General features: G+C 34.8%; 1 protein-coding gene across 1 annotated transcript in view; it reads left to right on the forward strand.

The window, feature by feature from the left end:
• ANOS1 (anosmin 1) overlaps positions 1-16,723 on the forward strand; it is a 276,670-nt gene that overhangs the window by 197,508 nt on the left and 62,439 nt on the right. Inside the window, exon 6 of the mRNA XM_069073050.1 lies at positions 2,160-2,289. Within this exon, the coding sequence (XP_068929151.1) occupies positions 2,160-2,289 (130 nt within the window). The remainder of the gene's footprint in view (positions 1-2,159; positions 2,290-16,723) is intronic.

The raw sequence follows: 16,723 nt of genomic DNA on the forward strand, positions 1-16,723 counted from the left end.
CTTTATAAAACTCTTGTATGTATATGTCTCTGTATGTGGGACTGTCCATGTTTGCATGTGAGCATATTTTTATCAGTCTGCCAGATTTTTTGGTTATTACTCTATGATTTCAAGAAGATTTATCACAGAATCAAAGGATTTCAGAATTGGAAGGAACCTCAAAGCCAAATTCCAATTCATATGCTGAAAAGAATGCCCACTAAAACTACTTTACAAATGGTCTCTTAGGCTTAAAGGCTTTCTGTGAATGGGAACCGACTACTTTCCCAAGCTAGCCTATTAGAGTTTTGGAAAGATCTGCTTATTAGGAAGATTTTTTTTTTAAACATTTAGCCTAAATTTGTCTTTGTGTAACTTCTACCTAGTGGTCCTAATTTTTCCCTCTGGGTTCAAATAGAACAAGTCTTGTCTCTCTTCCATGGCTACAACATCTCTCTTAAACTTCTATAATAAATATTTTTAGTTGCCTCAACTGATCCTTATATGGCAGGGCTTCAAGGCCCTTCACCATTTAGATTGCCCTCTTCTGGACACCCTCCAACTCATTAATGTCCTTTGTAAACTCTACATGGACCTGTCTAGAATACTCCAGTTGTGTTCTCACAAAGGCATTGTACAGTTGGACTAAACTCCTTTATCCCTGGACACTGCCTCTATATAGCCTTTGATTGTATTAGCTTATTTGACTGCTCTATTTCATTGCTGATTTATTGATTATTCAATCCACTAAAAAAATTTCTGATATTTTGTTTCAGATAAAATACGCACCTACATTGCTTTTGCATTTTGTACTTGTTTATGTGTGTTTGTGCATATAGAAAGTTAGAGCTATAGATAGTGTATATGTATGTATGTATTTGTCACAATTCTCAAGCTTCAGGTTGCTTTTTAGGAAAGATTAAATCTCCAATTCTTTCCAAACACATTCTGAAGTCAAGTCGGAATGTCTATGTACCTTCTTTTATCTGTGACTTCCATGGGTAATTGGGATGCTTGACAAGTATTTTCACTATGATTTAAAAAAAAAAGTGTTTCAAAGAAATGTATCCATCTTTTGGATAAATTATAATTAAGCAATTGCATACCTACAAATCAGGGATTTTTACATCATGGATTTATTTGACAATTGATGAAGACTATAGATTACTTAGATTGTTTTCCAAATGCCTAAAATAAAATGCATAGGATTACAAAGGAAACCAACTAGTTAAATATAATTCCAAGAATATTTTATAAAGGTTACAGATCTCAGATTAAGAATCTTTCCTACAAAGGAATGCACTCAGGCACCAGTCATACATGAAAACCTGTGTCAACTATACTGATTTCTTGAAATTCAAATGAATGGTTGGTCATTCCTAGAAATGTAGAAATAAAGTTTCAATTAGAAGTAGATATTAAATGCTTTAAAGTATTTTTTACATATTCTGCAAGGGATATTTTGTGTAGGAAATGAACATTTATTATCATCTTTGAATGTTAAACATTAATGTTAATATAAAATGTGAATGTTAAAGAGTAGACATCATATTGAGTTATTTTAGTAATTCTTCTTGAGCTCTTTCCAGGGTAGACTGTGGGTTGCAACATATTTTCTGTGTGCTACAACCATGATTAAATAAAGAAAAATACTAATTTATTAGTTACCCCCGGAAAAGATAATTATGCATATAGGAAAATCCACAGTTTTAAAGTATCTAATTTTATTTTTAATAGTAAACCCTATCTTCCAATTCATGAATACATGCTCTTTGTCTGGCCTCTAATTTAAAAATTAATACTTTTATACAGATATCTTAGGAACCTTCTTATTCAAATAAATAAAACAGCACCAAATACTATAAAACGTGCTTTCAGAGATCTTATGAAGCATAAATACTTCAGACTTTCTTAACAAGTCCTTGATATGAAGCATCAATAATATGAGTTCAGCTTACTCAAATTTTCCCCTGGAAATTCTGCAGTCCTAAGACTTCCTTTGATCTCTGACCCCAGTTTCTATAATTGAGCATGATTGGAAGTATTTACTTAGAAGGGCAAAGGTTTTACAGGTCAATACTGAGGTGCATTGGCCAACTGGTTTGTGGATGTCTGAATAAACCCAATTGACATGTCAGAATAAAAAGACCCTGTGTGTGATATGACATTTTCCCCTTCAGACTACTGATGAGAGAGTTCAACTGTCTGACATAAGACCTAGCAGGTGGTACCAGTTCCGAGTGGCTGCCGTTAATGTGCATGGAACAAGAGGCTTCACAGCACCCAGTAAACACTTCCGCTCCTCTAAAGGTTAGTATTGGTTTCCTGCCTCTGACACTCACCTTCGACTTGGTCACATATGGAATGCGAAGTTGCCCTCTTAATGTTTCATATTTATAGTTTCCAACAGGTGGACATTCTGTATTTAGCCATTCATTTTTGCATCGGGTCCAAATCTGTTTGAAGTTGCCATACAAATTTATGACTGAGGATGTGTTCTTTCATCTGTAAGGAGACTTGACAGAAATTGAAAGGAGGTTTAATACCCAGATCTTCAAATCCAAAGTCTTCTTTGAACAAAACTAAATCTTAGAATAAATTTCAATGAGTTAATTGGTCAAAATATGATGGTTTGGGAAGGATAAATTTTAGGTTTGGTCACATAGACATCCATTACTGGTTTCATAAATATCTATCACTTTAATTAATATAGAAGTAATACTTCCACAGAATTTCTTGATTTTAGTTAATAATATTATTCATTATGTAAATTTAAAAAGACTTTATGTCCCCTCTATCACTTCAATAATTTTACTTAATTCCTCATATATATACTAGTTATGTCACTACCTGATAGACAAATGATGATTTTTTTTTAATGTTACATTTAAGAATTGGCTAGAAGGAAGAAAGATTCATTTAGTCTGTGACCCTATGGCAAGCACAACAGAACATCAGACCCCTTCACATAAACTCCCTGCTGCTCAAACTACACTACCCTGCATTGATTATGCAGCCATCTGGATAGGTCATCAAGATACAGCTGTTCAGCCATACATAGCCATAGGCTCAGTTGTTATCATTTGTGTACTGCTCAGGACCTACCTACCTTCACATTCAGATTTTAATTTTTTTTCAGTGCATTGTCATATCAACAAATAGTGAAAAGTCTAATTTTAATTTGCATTATTGCAAATAATGCTGTGCCTTAGGTTATGAAAACATTTTGGCCGTGTGGTTTACAATACATTGAGGAAGATCAGTGGTGGAAAAAAGAAATTTCCTTAGGCAAAATGTTAGCATTCAGAAAGCCTAATTATGTTGTTCTCATATACACAATTTCAATTACTCTGTGAGCTCTGTGTATACAGTACATTTATTGTACTTGCATTTGATGCAATTTAAAACTGGGGATTTAATACAGCATGAGAGATGGACCTTTAGCTCTTTAAAAAAAAGCAACATAAAATAATTGATGTACTTTTATTCAAAAAATATAGGAAAAGACTAGAAATGGGAGTGATATATTTTTAAAGTAGGAAAAAGAATTTTAGGTAGGTGACTCCTATTAACATCAAGTAGACCTGAATGTAGTCACCTATTAAGAAAGATGTGTGTATGCAAAGCAGGTGCTTTGCATAATTTATGAAAGAATAAAATAACTGGTTGAGATGGGGTAAATGGCAATAGAAAAAGATTATAGAGTGGTTTATCTCTATATTACTAGATTCAAATGTAATTTTGGCCTTTGATCAGTAGAAGTTGTTATTGTCTAACTAGCTCTATGAACAATATGAACTGACTTTCAAAGGACAATTCTTTAGCTCTGTATATCAGAAAAGAAGCAGCTAGTAGTCTCGATAGTCATTGAAGCTGTGGACTAAGGCACAGAGAACCACATGTACCACAAAGGTCTTGGTGACTTGGTCATATAATGAAGGTTGGCATTATGTTCTGTGTTCAGTAGATTTTGCAAAATGTCGCTTAACTCAATTTGGTCCTCAGGAATCCTCTTCAAATTTCTGAGGGTTGTTTTATGAGTAAGCAATTGTCACATGGTAAAATTTTCAGGAAGCATTTACTGCTCCAAAAATCCTTGGTCAGTTTTCTACTCCTCATCACTCCAACATTGAAATTATGTTCCTTTTGTTTACAATCCAACCTTTGTTACCTGTAAGAACTCCTTAAGAATTAATGTGTTCATTATATAACTTTATCCCATACAAAATAGTTTAACATGTCCTATTCATGAAAGTATGCTTGGATGGAACATAGGATGGAAGGGAGAATGAAGATATTAAAATAGTTTTACCTATTTTATAATTTTGCTTATCATATGGAAAAGGAGAGTCAATGTGCAGGATGACAAAAATAGGGTCTGAAATGGGTATGAATTCTCTGCAGTAATGGGAGGAATAAAACTAGATTTATCTTTAAGGAATGTTAATTCTCAACAAAAGCTAAAAACAACAAGAAACTCCATTACACAGTGCAGGATTGGGATAATATTCTTATATAGTAATTACTTTGGAAAAAGAAAAGAGAACTTTAGTGGCCCTCAAGTTCAGTATGAGCCAATAGGTAATGTAGCTGCCAATCAAAACAAGTGTGACATTAGATTTCGCAGTATCCAGAAAGAGGGAGGTGATATCTCCTAATTCACATCAATGGTCATTCCAAATCAGGGATATTGTGTTTAGTATTCAATTCTACACATTAAGAGGATGATGGATAAATTCTAGAATATGTAAGAGAAGGGTTATAAGAATGCCAAGGTAGTTCAACACATGATATATGATCCAACTTAACTAACCATCCTTTTTTTTACCCATATGCAACATTCCATATACTATCTTTGTGCCTTCTCACAATATTAAAGTATTATATAAATGCTAGATATTGTTGCTATAAATGTTTTTATTTCATTTTTAGAGATGTCAGAGCTGTACGTTAGAAATATTAAGTAAATGGAAATACAGAAGATGACTTGGAGATAGGACACTGGAGTATGGAAGACCGATTGGAAGGTTATTAGATTTGTTTAGGGGAAATATGATGAGGGCCTGACCTGGGACAGTTACAATGTCAATGGAAAAGAAGGATTAGGTATTGCAAAGGCAGGAACTACACAGCTTGGGAGCTGATTTGAATTTGAAAATTAGAGAGAAAGAGAAAAAAATCAAAGATGATTTTTAAAGTTTTAAACCTGAGTAACTGAAAGGATAAATGGTGTTATCAATAACAGAGATGTTTGTAAGAGGGTATCATTTGAGGGGGGAGATATTGTGAATTGGGTTTGGGATATTGGAAGTCAGTTGGATATCCAAGTGGAGACACAAAACAAAGTTGAAAATATCAGGATGGAGCTCTGGGAAGAGTTTCATGGTAGATATGTATATCTGTTTGTCACCTTCATAGAGGTAATCACTGACTGATCATGTCACCAAACTAGAGCCTATGGAGAGAAGAACACCAAGGAGAGAACCTCAGAAAACACACATATGTTAGAAATTAGATGACTAGCCCATAAAGGAAGTTGAGGAGGAGAAGTTAAAGAGGTAGAATGACAACAAGATGTTTGAAGCCATCTCTGGAGTCAGAGAAGTAGATTCAATCTTTTTGTTACTATTAAAGCATATTTAGTCCTAATAACACCTTTTTGCTCATTCTCTTACTTAATCAGTACGGTATTAAAATATAATTCATATTTATGTGTAGATTTTTAAAAATGCTAACTTTTTAACTTTATTTATTTTTAAGGGGGGGGGAAGGCAAGGCAATTGGGGTTAAGTGACTTGCCTAAGGTCACACAGCTAGTAAGTGTGTCGTGTCTGAGGTTGGATTGGAACTCAGGTCCTTCTGACTCCAGGGCCAGTGCTCTGTTCACTGTACCACCTACCTGCCCCTTAACTTGCTTTTAATAGAATGATGTTTTAAAATGCTAATTTAAAAAATAATTTATGGAAGGATGAGTCCTATTTAATGAACTGGAAACCCCTCTCTTTTCATATTCCCACATGTATTTTCATTGATTATATAATTGTTTACAGACCAATACAATTAGGTTGTGATATAGCAGTAATTCTACTGAGAAAATTAATAGAATATAATTCTATGTATTTACAGAAAGGAGAAATAGCAAGTATCTAATGTTAACTACAATTTACAAAGAAACGGTCCATTGTTCCCCTTTTTCTTTCTCCTCTTTCTACCTGAACCAATTTATTTATCCACTCTGTGCTCTAACAGTTAAACTCTGCCATTTATGAGATTTGTTATGATAAAGGATTGATTTTAAAAATCACCATTTCCAAAGAAATGACTAAGTTCTGGTTTAGGCAGTGTATAATGAAGGTTAAATTACTCTCGTCTATTTAGGTTGTGTACGCACAAAATTTGTATGTTTCTAGAAGTGTAGTTAGTCAACCAACATTTATTGAAAACTTGCTAGGTTCCAGGTGCTATGCCAAGTACCAGGAGTACAAATATAAGGATAAAGAAAGACAATTTCTGCCCCCAAGGAGCTTACATTCTAATAGGGGAAGGCAACACATAAAAAGGAGCTGAAAAGGGAAGCATGGGGGCATTGTAGCCCTGTGGAGATGAATGAGCAGTGCAGCAATGCAGAGGAATAAAGACATTGTTGGCCTGGGCCTCTCCTCCTTAAACTGGGGATTCTGAGAGGATCTTAAAGGTAGAAGGGAGATTATGCAGGCATGGTACTTTCTAATATGAGAGATCAGCCAGGATTAGAGAGTTTTCAGGGTAAAGAGGTTCCAGTAGCATGGTAGACAAAGTCTTGTGGAGATGAGTCAACGATACAGCCTGGACAGGAAAGGAAGAAAAGGTGAATCTTTTCCATTTACCATTCATTTTTATTAAAGTTAAATAAAACTGGAAGAGAAATGTATGGAGTCCATTTAATTTCTTTTAGTCACACTATCTCATCCCCACGGGCTATAGAATTTATTTTCATAGGAAATTCTAACTATACGATGTTTTATTCATATGGTAGTGTCTAAATGCAAATCTGGTTTAAAATTTTTTTTTGCATTGGCTAGGTATTATTTAGTTCATTGAAAACTATCAAACCAGTTAAGTGTGTAAACATAGCTTCCTGTCTCCTTGAAAAACTCTTATTTTCCCAACTTCTCAACACCATGGTGTTCTTTGTATAGTGAGGGTTTTTTTCAATTATTTATGAACTGATTACTTGGTTGATATATTTTCTTGGCCCCTTCTTCCTCCTCCTACCTCCTGCTGTCTGCCTTTTGGTTATCTCATTACTTGCTGTTATTTCCACCAGAGTTTATGTACGGTCATAAAGTAGCCCAAACTCCAATGACTTTTTAGCTAATTGTTCATAGTATTCACTAAGTAGATTGATATTATTGGGAACAAAAGCAATACAGGGTTGATCTTTGTATTTCCATTAGTCATACTATATTTTATCCTATTAACAAATTAAATGTAAAATATTATATATATATATATACACATATAGATATATGATTCTAGAAGGAAATACGGTTTAGGGATTAGGCAGTGTTCTATTCTTCCTTTTATTTGTTTCCTAATTTATAAAAGGGAGATGATTACCTTGTCATAATTTAATCTATTTTCACAGAGGCTTAGCTAACAGTGGCAAAATGCTCACAGGCAGAAACACTATCCCTGACACCTTTAAAGCACCTACTTTTATGTCCACAACCCTCTTCACATTAAGAACAAATACAAAGAGTCACAACAGAATAAAATGGGGATTAATTTTGGGTCTTTTCATGAGAGTAATTGATGATATGTAAGTTCCCAATAGGTTGGAAATGTACCAGAGTATTGTTATCTATTGTTTGAAAACACATTTTCTTAAAGGGCAAAGATTGAGTCATTTAAATTTAATTTCTGCGTGCACCTAAAATAAGTTTACAAATTTGGAATGAGGATTTAAAATAATCATAAAAGAAAATGCTAATGACCAAATTACTGTTTCGAACATATTCTTTCTTTCTATTAACAAACAATAAACTATGAAAACAAAAATAGAAGTTACAGGTAGTATTAGTCACTCTGTTAGGCAGTTTTGCTTAATATTTTTTCCCCCCTCAATAGATAGATTCTCTGGGAGTTGACTTTTTGGGGAGTGAAAATAAAAAGCATCATTCAAAGCATTTAAACAATGAAAAGACCATAAATAGGTTTATTGATGTATAATGATGAAATGCTTCAAAAATAATGACATTCCCATTCTTCCATTATTAGGCAAGGGCAGCAGCTGGAGACATGTCAGTTAATTTATCTATTGTTATGAAATATAAAGCCTGAATGTTACGGTGCTGTATCACATTGTATTGATGTGAAACATAGTTTGTGATAGGCATGACCCAAATCATGAGGGCATTAAGGCTTGTGGTGAGATGAGTTGATTACTCTGCACAGCTGTGCAAGAGTTAGGACAGATGCCCAGGTGTGGGCATCAGATGGTATGCCATACACAAAGGAAAGTACAAGGGTTTCTTTTGGAGTAAGTAGTTCAAAGTGAGCATTGAAAACAGTGTGACCTGGAACAATGGACTGAAAGACCAAACAGCTTCATAAAATCAAAGTAAAAGACAGGCCATCTTACAATGAACCTAACATTTTTTTTTCTTTTCTGATCAGTAGTTTCTTTATGAGAACTCTGTATACTTTGATCTGATAGAATTATTAGATTACTTGAGTTGAAATGGAGGCTTTGTGAATTTAATTTTGAGAAGCTGTCTATTATCTACCTATGTTTATGTATTTATTTACCCCTTGATTTATACATCTGTCTAAACATCTAGCTATTCATTTGTTTGTTTATTTGATTGATTCAGCTATTAGTTCTTATTGAAAGCAACAACAAAGTAATGTTGTCTAGTTTCAATTAGGCCCTTACCTATACACAGGAATACTTTAATTAATTCCTGATTTATTCCCGTCACATTCTGAATAGTAGTCCTAAATCATCTCTACTCTCCTTGAGTCCCCAAATCCATCCTTAAACCACTCTTTCTTAGGGAATGATGTTGCCTGCTACTTAATTTAGAAGACTGTGGCCATTCATCCTAAAGTCCTTCATGTTCCTTTCTTCATATATCCAAACTTCTCTGTCTTTGTGTCTCATTCTTTGCCCCCATCCTGGAGGATGTGACTGTCTCATTTCTTTTCTATTTCTGTTCTGGATCCCATCCTTACTGTCTCTTTCTAGATAGAGTTTCACTTTATCAATCATCTATCATTTCTTCTCTCTACTGATTCTTTTCCTGCAAAGCATGTTTATTCCATTCTCCATATCCCTGTCAATAATCTTCCTTAATGCACAGGTCTAACCATAATAGTCCCTGCTTTAATGCTTTCGTGTTTCCTTTTAGTTTATCTGACTGAATACAAATGCCTTAGCTTGACATGTAAGGCCTGCCACAGTCTGGTTCTTATCTATTATCCTGATCTTAATTCATATTACTTCATATTTTCTGTGTCTTAGCCAGCATAGATTGCCAGCTATTCCCCAGTATTAACCTTATGTGTCCCACCTTAGTAAATTTGCATAAGCCTCTTTACCATGTCAGGGATATGCATCCTCCTCATCAATAACTGCTGAAATTAAAAGATCAGCTCAGTGACTATATCCTTCATATAGGCTTCTTTGATCCTTACAGCTAAAAGTCTTCTCTCTTACCTCAATCTTTCCTGGAGCATTTTGTCACACCTCTATTTTGTCCCCATCAGAGCCTACTTTGAATCACATTAGTCCATCTAAAAGTCATTCCCCATGTGTTGAGTACAAGCTTCCTTGATAATAAGACCTAGACTACTTTGCATTTCTAGAGCCTAACAGTGTGTTTTTCCCAGGCATCATTTAAGAAATGTTTGTTGTATTGAAATTGAGTATAGTAATGTCAAGGAATAGAAATGGTCATTATTTCTGTGGGAAACCCTGCCCCTGAAATCATCTGCATGCTAGCAGAGAAGGGCATCACATTCACTTTTGTTTTACCTCAAATACCATCCAATATTAGCACCATATCTGCTTTTCATGTTATTAATTTTTTTGAAGTAGATTTAGCACTGCCTTTGGGTCCATCTTGATTGTCTTTGTAAATTCTCAGGCAGGGCAGTTTCTAAAACAAATGTTTCCGATTCTTCAGTGTCTCCTTTCTTTGGGAACTAATGCCTAGTTTTTCTTAACTCACACGAAAAGCAGTTCAAAGAGGTCAGTTCTGTGAGAAACTTGGAAAAAGGTATGTCTGTTTCAGTTAGCCAACAAGTATTTATGAAGCTTTTACTATGTGTCTGAAACTGTACTAAGCTGCAAAGAAAGGTCAAAATACCATTCCGGCTCTCAGGGCACTTACATTCTTATCGGGGGAGGCAGTACCTAAATAATGGGAAACAGATAGATGGAAGACAATGTCATAAGGAAGCAGTAGGGAAGAATAGAAGAGTCCCTGTAGAATGTAGGCTGACTTAAAGGAAGCCATAGAAACCAAGAGGTGTAGAGGTGGAGTAAGAGCATTCTTGGTATAGAAGACAACCTAAGTAAAAGCATGGAGATGAATGGAGATGGATATGAAATGCCATTTGTAAGGAATAGCAAATAGACCAATCTGGGTCCTAGTATAAGTAGAAGTGAATCAAGTGGAAAATGACTGTAAAGGCAGAAAGGAACTCTAAATGCCAAAGAGGAAAATTTATTTTTAATTTATTCTAGAGCACAGATTCTTTTTTTTTTTTTTAAAGCGATCAGGGTTAAGTAACTTGCTCAAGGTTACACGGCCAGTTATTTCTGGGTGTGGTGCTGAGTGTCTGAGCCCGGATTTGATCCCCAGGTCATCCCAACACTGGAGCCGGTGCGCTTACTCTCTGAGCCACCTGGTGGCCCCTAAGCAATTGGGGTTAAGTAACTTGCTCAAGGTTACACGGCCAGGTGTTTAGAGCACAGATTCTTAATCTGGAGTCAGTGAACTTGGTTTTTGTTGTATTATTTGGTTATATTTTTATAACTATGTATAAATATGTAACCATATTCCAATCTAACCATTTTTCTGTGTAGTCCCACATATTTCATTTTATATATTTTTAAAAATTATTCTAAGAAAGGATGTATAGGCTTCACCTGACTGCAAAGTAGTCCAAGACACAAATATGGTTAAGAACTCCTGTACTAGAGGTAATAGGGAGCCAATGTAGTTTGTTGAATAGAGGGGTGGCATGCAGCATAATGCCATTTATGCTTGTTGAAGGGGGGAAGTTAGAAAGATACTTCAGTTAGGATTAATCCTAGATTGTGAAGAATGTTAGTAAAAGATAGAAGAAACTTATTACTTATTTTCTGAGTCATCTCACCCCCTCTTTGCTTGCAAAGTTCTAAAAGCAGTCAGGCCAACTTTTAGTACAGAAGCTGAAAATGCACATTTTCTAATGAAATTTAGCCAGTATAAAATCAGACAATAACATTTTAGTTTTGTAAAGAGACATATTATTGTTGTTGTTATTTTGAACTAAGACCTTTAACCTTGTTAGTGCATAGATAAACTCCTCCAAGCAATTCTAATAGTGTCTAGTTATTTTATTCCAAGTAAAAGGGGTTGCCTTGTATTTCTTGTGTGGGTTTTTCTTTTAAGGATGAAGTTACTAGTGTATGTAGGGTATAAATTACCAAGGAAAAGGAAGCAGATGACATTGTTTTCCCAGCACATAAGTACCATACTGGATGTGATTTCATGCATACATTACTGAGTGTTAGTAAAACTAGAACAGACACCCACTTGCAGTCATAAAGTTCTCTCTGTGGCTCCTAAGGGACCCATGAGTTTTTTATACAATTGCACAGCTGGTTTATGTGTACCATTTCGAATGGGCAGAACTCAGCCTTCTACGTTTGCCTTGAAACTATTTAATGGCTGGAAATTTGTCTGCAATGCAGCTTTTTCAAAGAGTTACATGTTTTAGCAGTCACAGATAATGCCAAATGATTGTTTTAGAAAAAAAATCAAGATCTTTTAGTCAATAAAATAGAAAAATGATTTTGAAATTAGAACTAAACCAGGAGTTATATTTATGGTCAGGTTTTTTCACAAAAACGAATGTGCCGTCATTTCTCTTGAGATATAAGTGACTTATCCTACAGATATTCATGTTTTTTTTTAAAGACAATGTAATTTATTTGGTAAGAAATTTTTCTCATCAGCATAAAGCAGGGGAGAATACAATGGAATTAGTTGTCCTGAATGTTTTCTACCTTTTTGTCCCCTTTAAAACCCTAGTTAATTTTCCTTTGATCTTATGAATATGGGTTTCAGGATTTAGCATGTAACTCTGCCTGTAAACACTGTAAATCCTCCCACACAGTATGTATTGTGAGGAACTTCTCCCTAACCCCCACCCTTTCTGGAATAATACACTTCTATTCAATGATCTGAACTTTATTTTTATTGCCCTGTATTTTTTTAAATGGTGATAAGTAATTTTATTGGTCACATTGCCCAATAAAATTTTAAAGATCTCCCAATATGCCACAAATGAACAACATTTCGTATGGTTACCAACCACAAAATATTAAGTCAAGAAGTCTGAAATTCAAATAACTGAAAGGTTCTGTCTTTGGTTACTGCTAGCAGCTATACATGACTCAGCATGACAAGATCACTATATAATACTGAAGGAGGGCTATATATTAACATAGATGAGCAATATGTATTGCCTTTGGTACTTATTAGGTCTCTCAAATTATTTTTTCAAATTTCTCTAATTATCAATAACATTTTATAAGTTTAATAACATTCTCAAATTATCAATAACATTTTATTTTGTAAAGAGGTCTTGCTTTCTAGAATCTGCTGCTGCAGATATCTTTAAACATCTTTGAAAGGCAGATTTATATAGGTTCTCAAAGTGTGGTCCAGGGAACTCTGGGAATCTCTGAGATCCTTTCATGAGTTCTATGATATCAATACTATTTTTTGTCATAACTCTAAACCTTTTTAGTTAATAATGTGGTAAGTATAGATCAGTATGTCCCACATAAACACAATCTCTCTGAGGTCCTCAATTTTTAAGAGTGTAAATGGGTGATGAAACCAAAATGTTTGAGAACTGCTGGTGTAGGAGATCAATAAATGGAGAATCATTGCATCCTAGGTCAGGATTTGCCAATCACTGCCTGAGCATTCTTGGTCTAATTACATTTTTATGGCTCACTTTCCTTATCCAACAAGTGAAGATATTAAATGACCTTTTAAATCCTTACTAAAATTCTATAATTCTTTTTATAGAAACTACTTTTATTACATCAAATTGTAAATATATTTTATATTATAATTCTATAAGGAGTAATATCTAGTCTGTATGGCTATATTCCATTCCAGTGAGGGTCAAATGTTTTTATAGACTGATTATTAAGGGAGAGATTTGAATTATTTCAAAATTAGCAAAGATTCACATCCATTTTGAACTGTTTGGACTTGTTCTCCCCAGCAGGTGGGAATGCATGGAGATAAAAGTAGCACCAATGCAATATTCACAATGCCTAGGATCACTATAAATATACCTGCATGGTGAACAATTGCAAAATATAACAGACTTCATGTAGAAGACAGAAATACAACATTTATTCAGACACCAGAAAACCAAATCCCAAAACCAGTAAGCCAATTCCATCATAGTAGCAAAAAAGTTAATAAACCAGAATAGCACAGAGAGCCACACGATCCTTTAACCCTCCCACAAACCAATATTTACTAACAAGCCTGACTGACTCCCTGGGATGTGCCCTCTCTTCCTCTCAGTATAGCTAGCTCTGACTCCAAGCTTCCTGTGGACTCTGCTTTACCCTTCAGCAAATTCCTTCCACTACAGGATTCATATGATTACATTTAGCGTATTGTAATAGTAATGAAATTTGAAGTTACTTTTGTATTGCTAAGCTGAGAGGTATTTAGCACTTAGTAATTAATCAAGCCTCTGTTAAAGAAACAAAAGGTATAAACCCCTGTTGATGATGTAACAGGAAGGGGTTGGCTGAAACAGGAAGGAGCTAATGCCATGTGTGTATAAGTAGAAGCTCCTGCTGGCTCAGACAGATCTTCTTGGAGCAAGCTTCATGGAGGCAGAAGCAGCTGCTGCCTGAGAAGCTAAAGAGGAAAGGCCCCCCAGGCAGGAGAGAATGATTTTGATTTTGGGAACTTGGGTGAAGTGATCTTGATTCTGGGAACTAGCTGGAGCTTCTGCTGATTTGCTGCTGAGTCCGAGGGCCAGCCAGAGCTTCTAGTTGCTGCCAAAGATGTCCAAGGGCCAGCTGGAGCTGCCTCAGACTGAGGAAGCATGACTTTGATGCTGGTACTTTGCATGAACCTGCTTGTGGCTTTGTTAAGCCTTAATTTCCCAGGAACAGAGACTGTGAAGGATTTAAGGTAGACTGGATGCTGTGAGCTTCAGCATGGAATAGGAAATGTGTGGAGAGCTGGATAAGGACCTGGGATCTGTCTGCCTTTGAACCCAGGTGACAGTTTGTTGAATCCAGGTAGGAGCTGGGACCATGGAAAGGGATCCAGGGAATCTGAGAGACCACCCCGAGTCAAGCTGAAGGAACACTTTACTTGGATACTGTGTACTGACTAAGAAATTGTAATTTACTAGTGACCTAGAGGTGGAGAGGGCCTGTGTATTTTCTGATGATTGAATAGTAAATGATAACTGAATAAGTGACTGATTAATTTGTAACTTAGTATGCCCCATGAGTGGAAAACGTTGACTATTGTACTTTGTGTCCGTTAAGGAGGCAAACCTCTTTAAGGATGATTGAATGATTGAGTTACTAAATGATTGTTCTTTGTTCAAACTTTGTGACCACTGTGGTGAAAACTATGTGGCCATATTAGTGATAAATTGTTGTGAATGCTGTATTTTGATTATCTGTGATAAGTTTTAACATTGTGAATGCTATACCGTGATTTACTGTGAATGTTTTGCTCTGATTTGTTATTGAATAGAGTATTCACTATACTATGTAATCAGAATCTTAAAAGCTGTTCACAGTAGCATCTTCTGGCAGCTCATGCTTGGCTTTACACCAAGGGGGCAGAATTTATTTTCAAACAAGGGAAGGTCTTCAAATCCCTTAGGCGTATTAAGAGGCAGGGAAGATCTTCAAATTCCTATTACCATTACAATAAACTGGGCTGTATTCTTCATATTCTTTCTATTCTCATTATTCTACAATGATTATTCACTCATTAATTCAGTAATCATTTATGAAACACTTCTTGTTTGGGGAACACTGTATTAAATGTTGAGAACACCAGGATTATGCTGGTAAATGTCTAAAAACCAGCTTTGAAAGGAAAAAAAATATTTGCGTGATATACTTTTAAATTGAATCTATGTTATTTACATTTTCTTCGTTACATTTTTAAGTCTAGAGTCTAGACAATAAAAACGATAAATAGAACCCTGATTTTTTTTAACATTTGCCAATTTTATATTTACAAATGTTCACATTGAAAATTTGACAATTGGTTTTCCTGGCTCTATTTTGAGCAGGTGTCACTTCAACCCTGGTCATGTACTTAGAGTTAATTTATAGCTTGGTCTCTCCCTCCATAGAGTTTTCAATTTGCTAGGGGAAAATATGAGCTAATAATCCCCTACTTATTAATAAGTATAACATTTCTTGAAATCTGTATTTATATTTGGTTTCCTGTAATGAAAATCAGGTGAAATATAAAGATAAAATGAAATAGCTTTTATTAATTCTTATTTCTGAAATATCGATTATACTGTAAGTTGTTTTATATCTAAGTAAGCTTGTCCTGGATAACTGTGATCATAGTTAATTGATTCCTATAATCAGTGGTATTGCATTAGAGGGATCATTTAATTTGAGGTTATCAAAATTCATTTAGAGTACAAACGAAATTCACTTAACAGAATATTTTCATATTATAAACTTTCATGTTCATCATGAAGAAAATGATAGTAAAATTCATTTTAAACATTTCTAGCTTTTATCCTGGGGGGGGGAGTATGGGTTTTCTGGCAAATTCATGAGATTCAATTCAACAAACATTTATTAAGCCCTTACTATGATCAAAGCACTGTGATCAGTGCTGGAAATCAGATAAAAACAAAATAGCCCTGCACCATCAAGAAGCATACATTCCCCTGGATGAATATATTATGTTCACAACTTGAACACAAAATATATTTGCTCTCAGAATATCACATTGTTTATATTTTGTTAGTGTTTTTTTCCTATGACAGAGGAAGGGGTAGGTTTTTTTTTCCTTCACTGTTTCAAACTCGAGTTAACTCAATTCATTTCTTTATTTCATGATTTCATGGTATAATAGTACAATAATGTAATCTCTCTCATCCCTATCTTTACCTCTACACTCCCCACCAAAAAAAAAAAAAACTAGAAACAGGTAAACTCTATCTAGCTTATACCATATCAACCTAGATGATACAATATACACTTAGGAAAAGTCTGTTCAAATATTTATAATTGCTACATGTCGCCCATTGCAGGTTTTCGAGTTGTAAACTCCCTGAACCTGCATGGGGGAGGGGAAGGCTCTGAAACTTCTGAACAACAAAAGCATTTTTTTTATTCTTATGATGATGGAAACTATTTTGTGCCATTTAAACTATAGGCTAGAGGATAAGAGGATCAGGACGAGCTTTATATATTTGTAATTTTTTAATATAAGTATGTGTGTGTTTA

The sequence above is a fragment of the Petaurus breviceps genome, unplaced genomic scaffold (assembly GCF_028583685.1).
Source record: "Petaurus breviceps papuanus isolate PSGF00001 unplaced genomic scaffold, PetGlider_PUasm1.0 90849, whole genome shotgun sequence".
Taxonomy (NCBI): domain Eukaryota; kingdom Metazoa; phylum Chordata; class Mammalia; order Diprotodontia; family Petauridae; genus Petaurus; species Petaurus breviceps.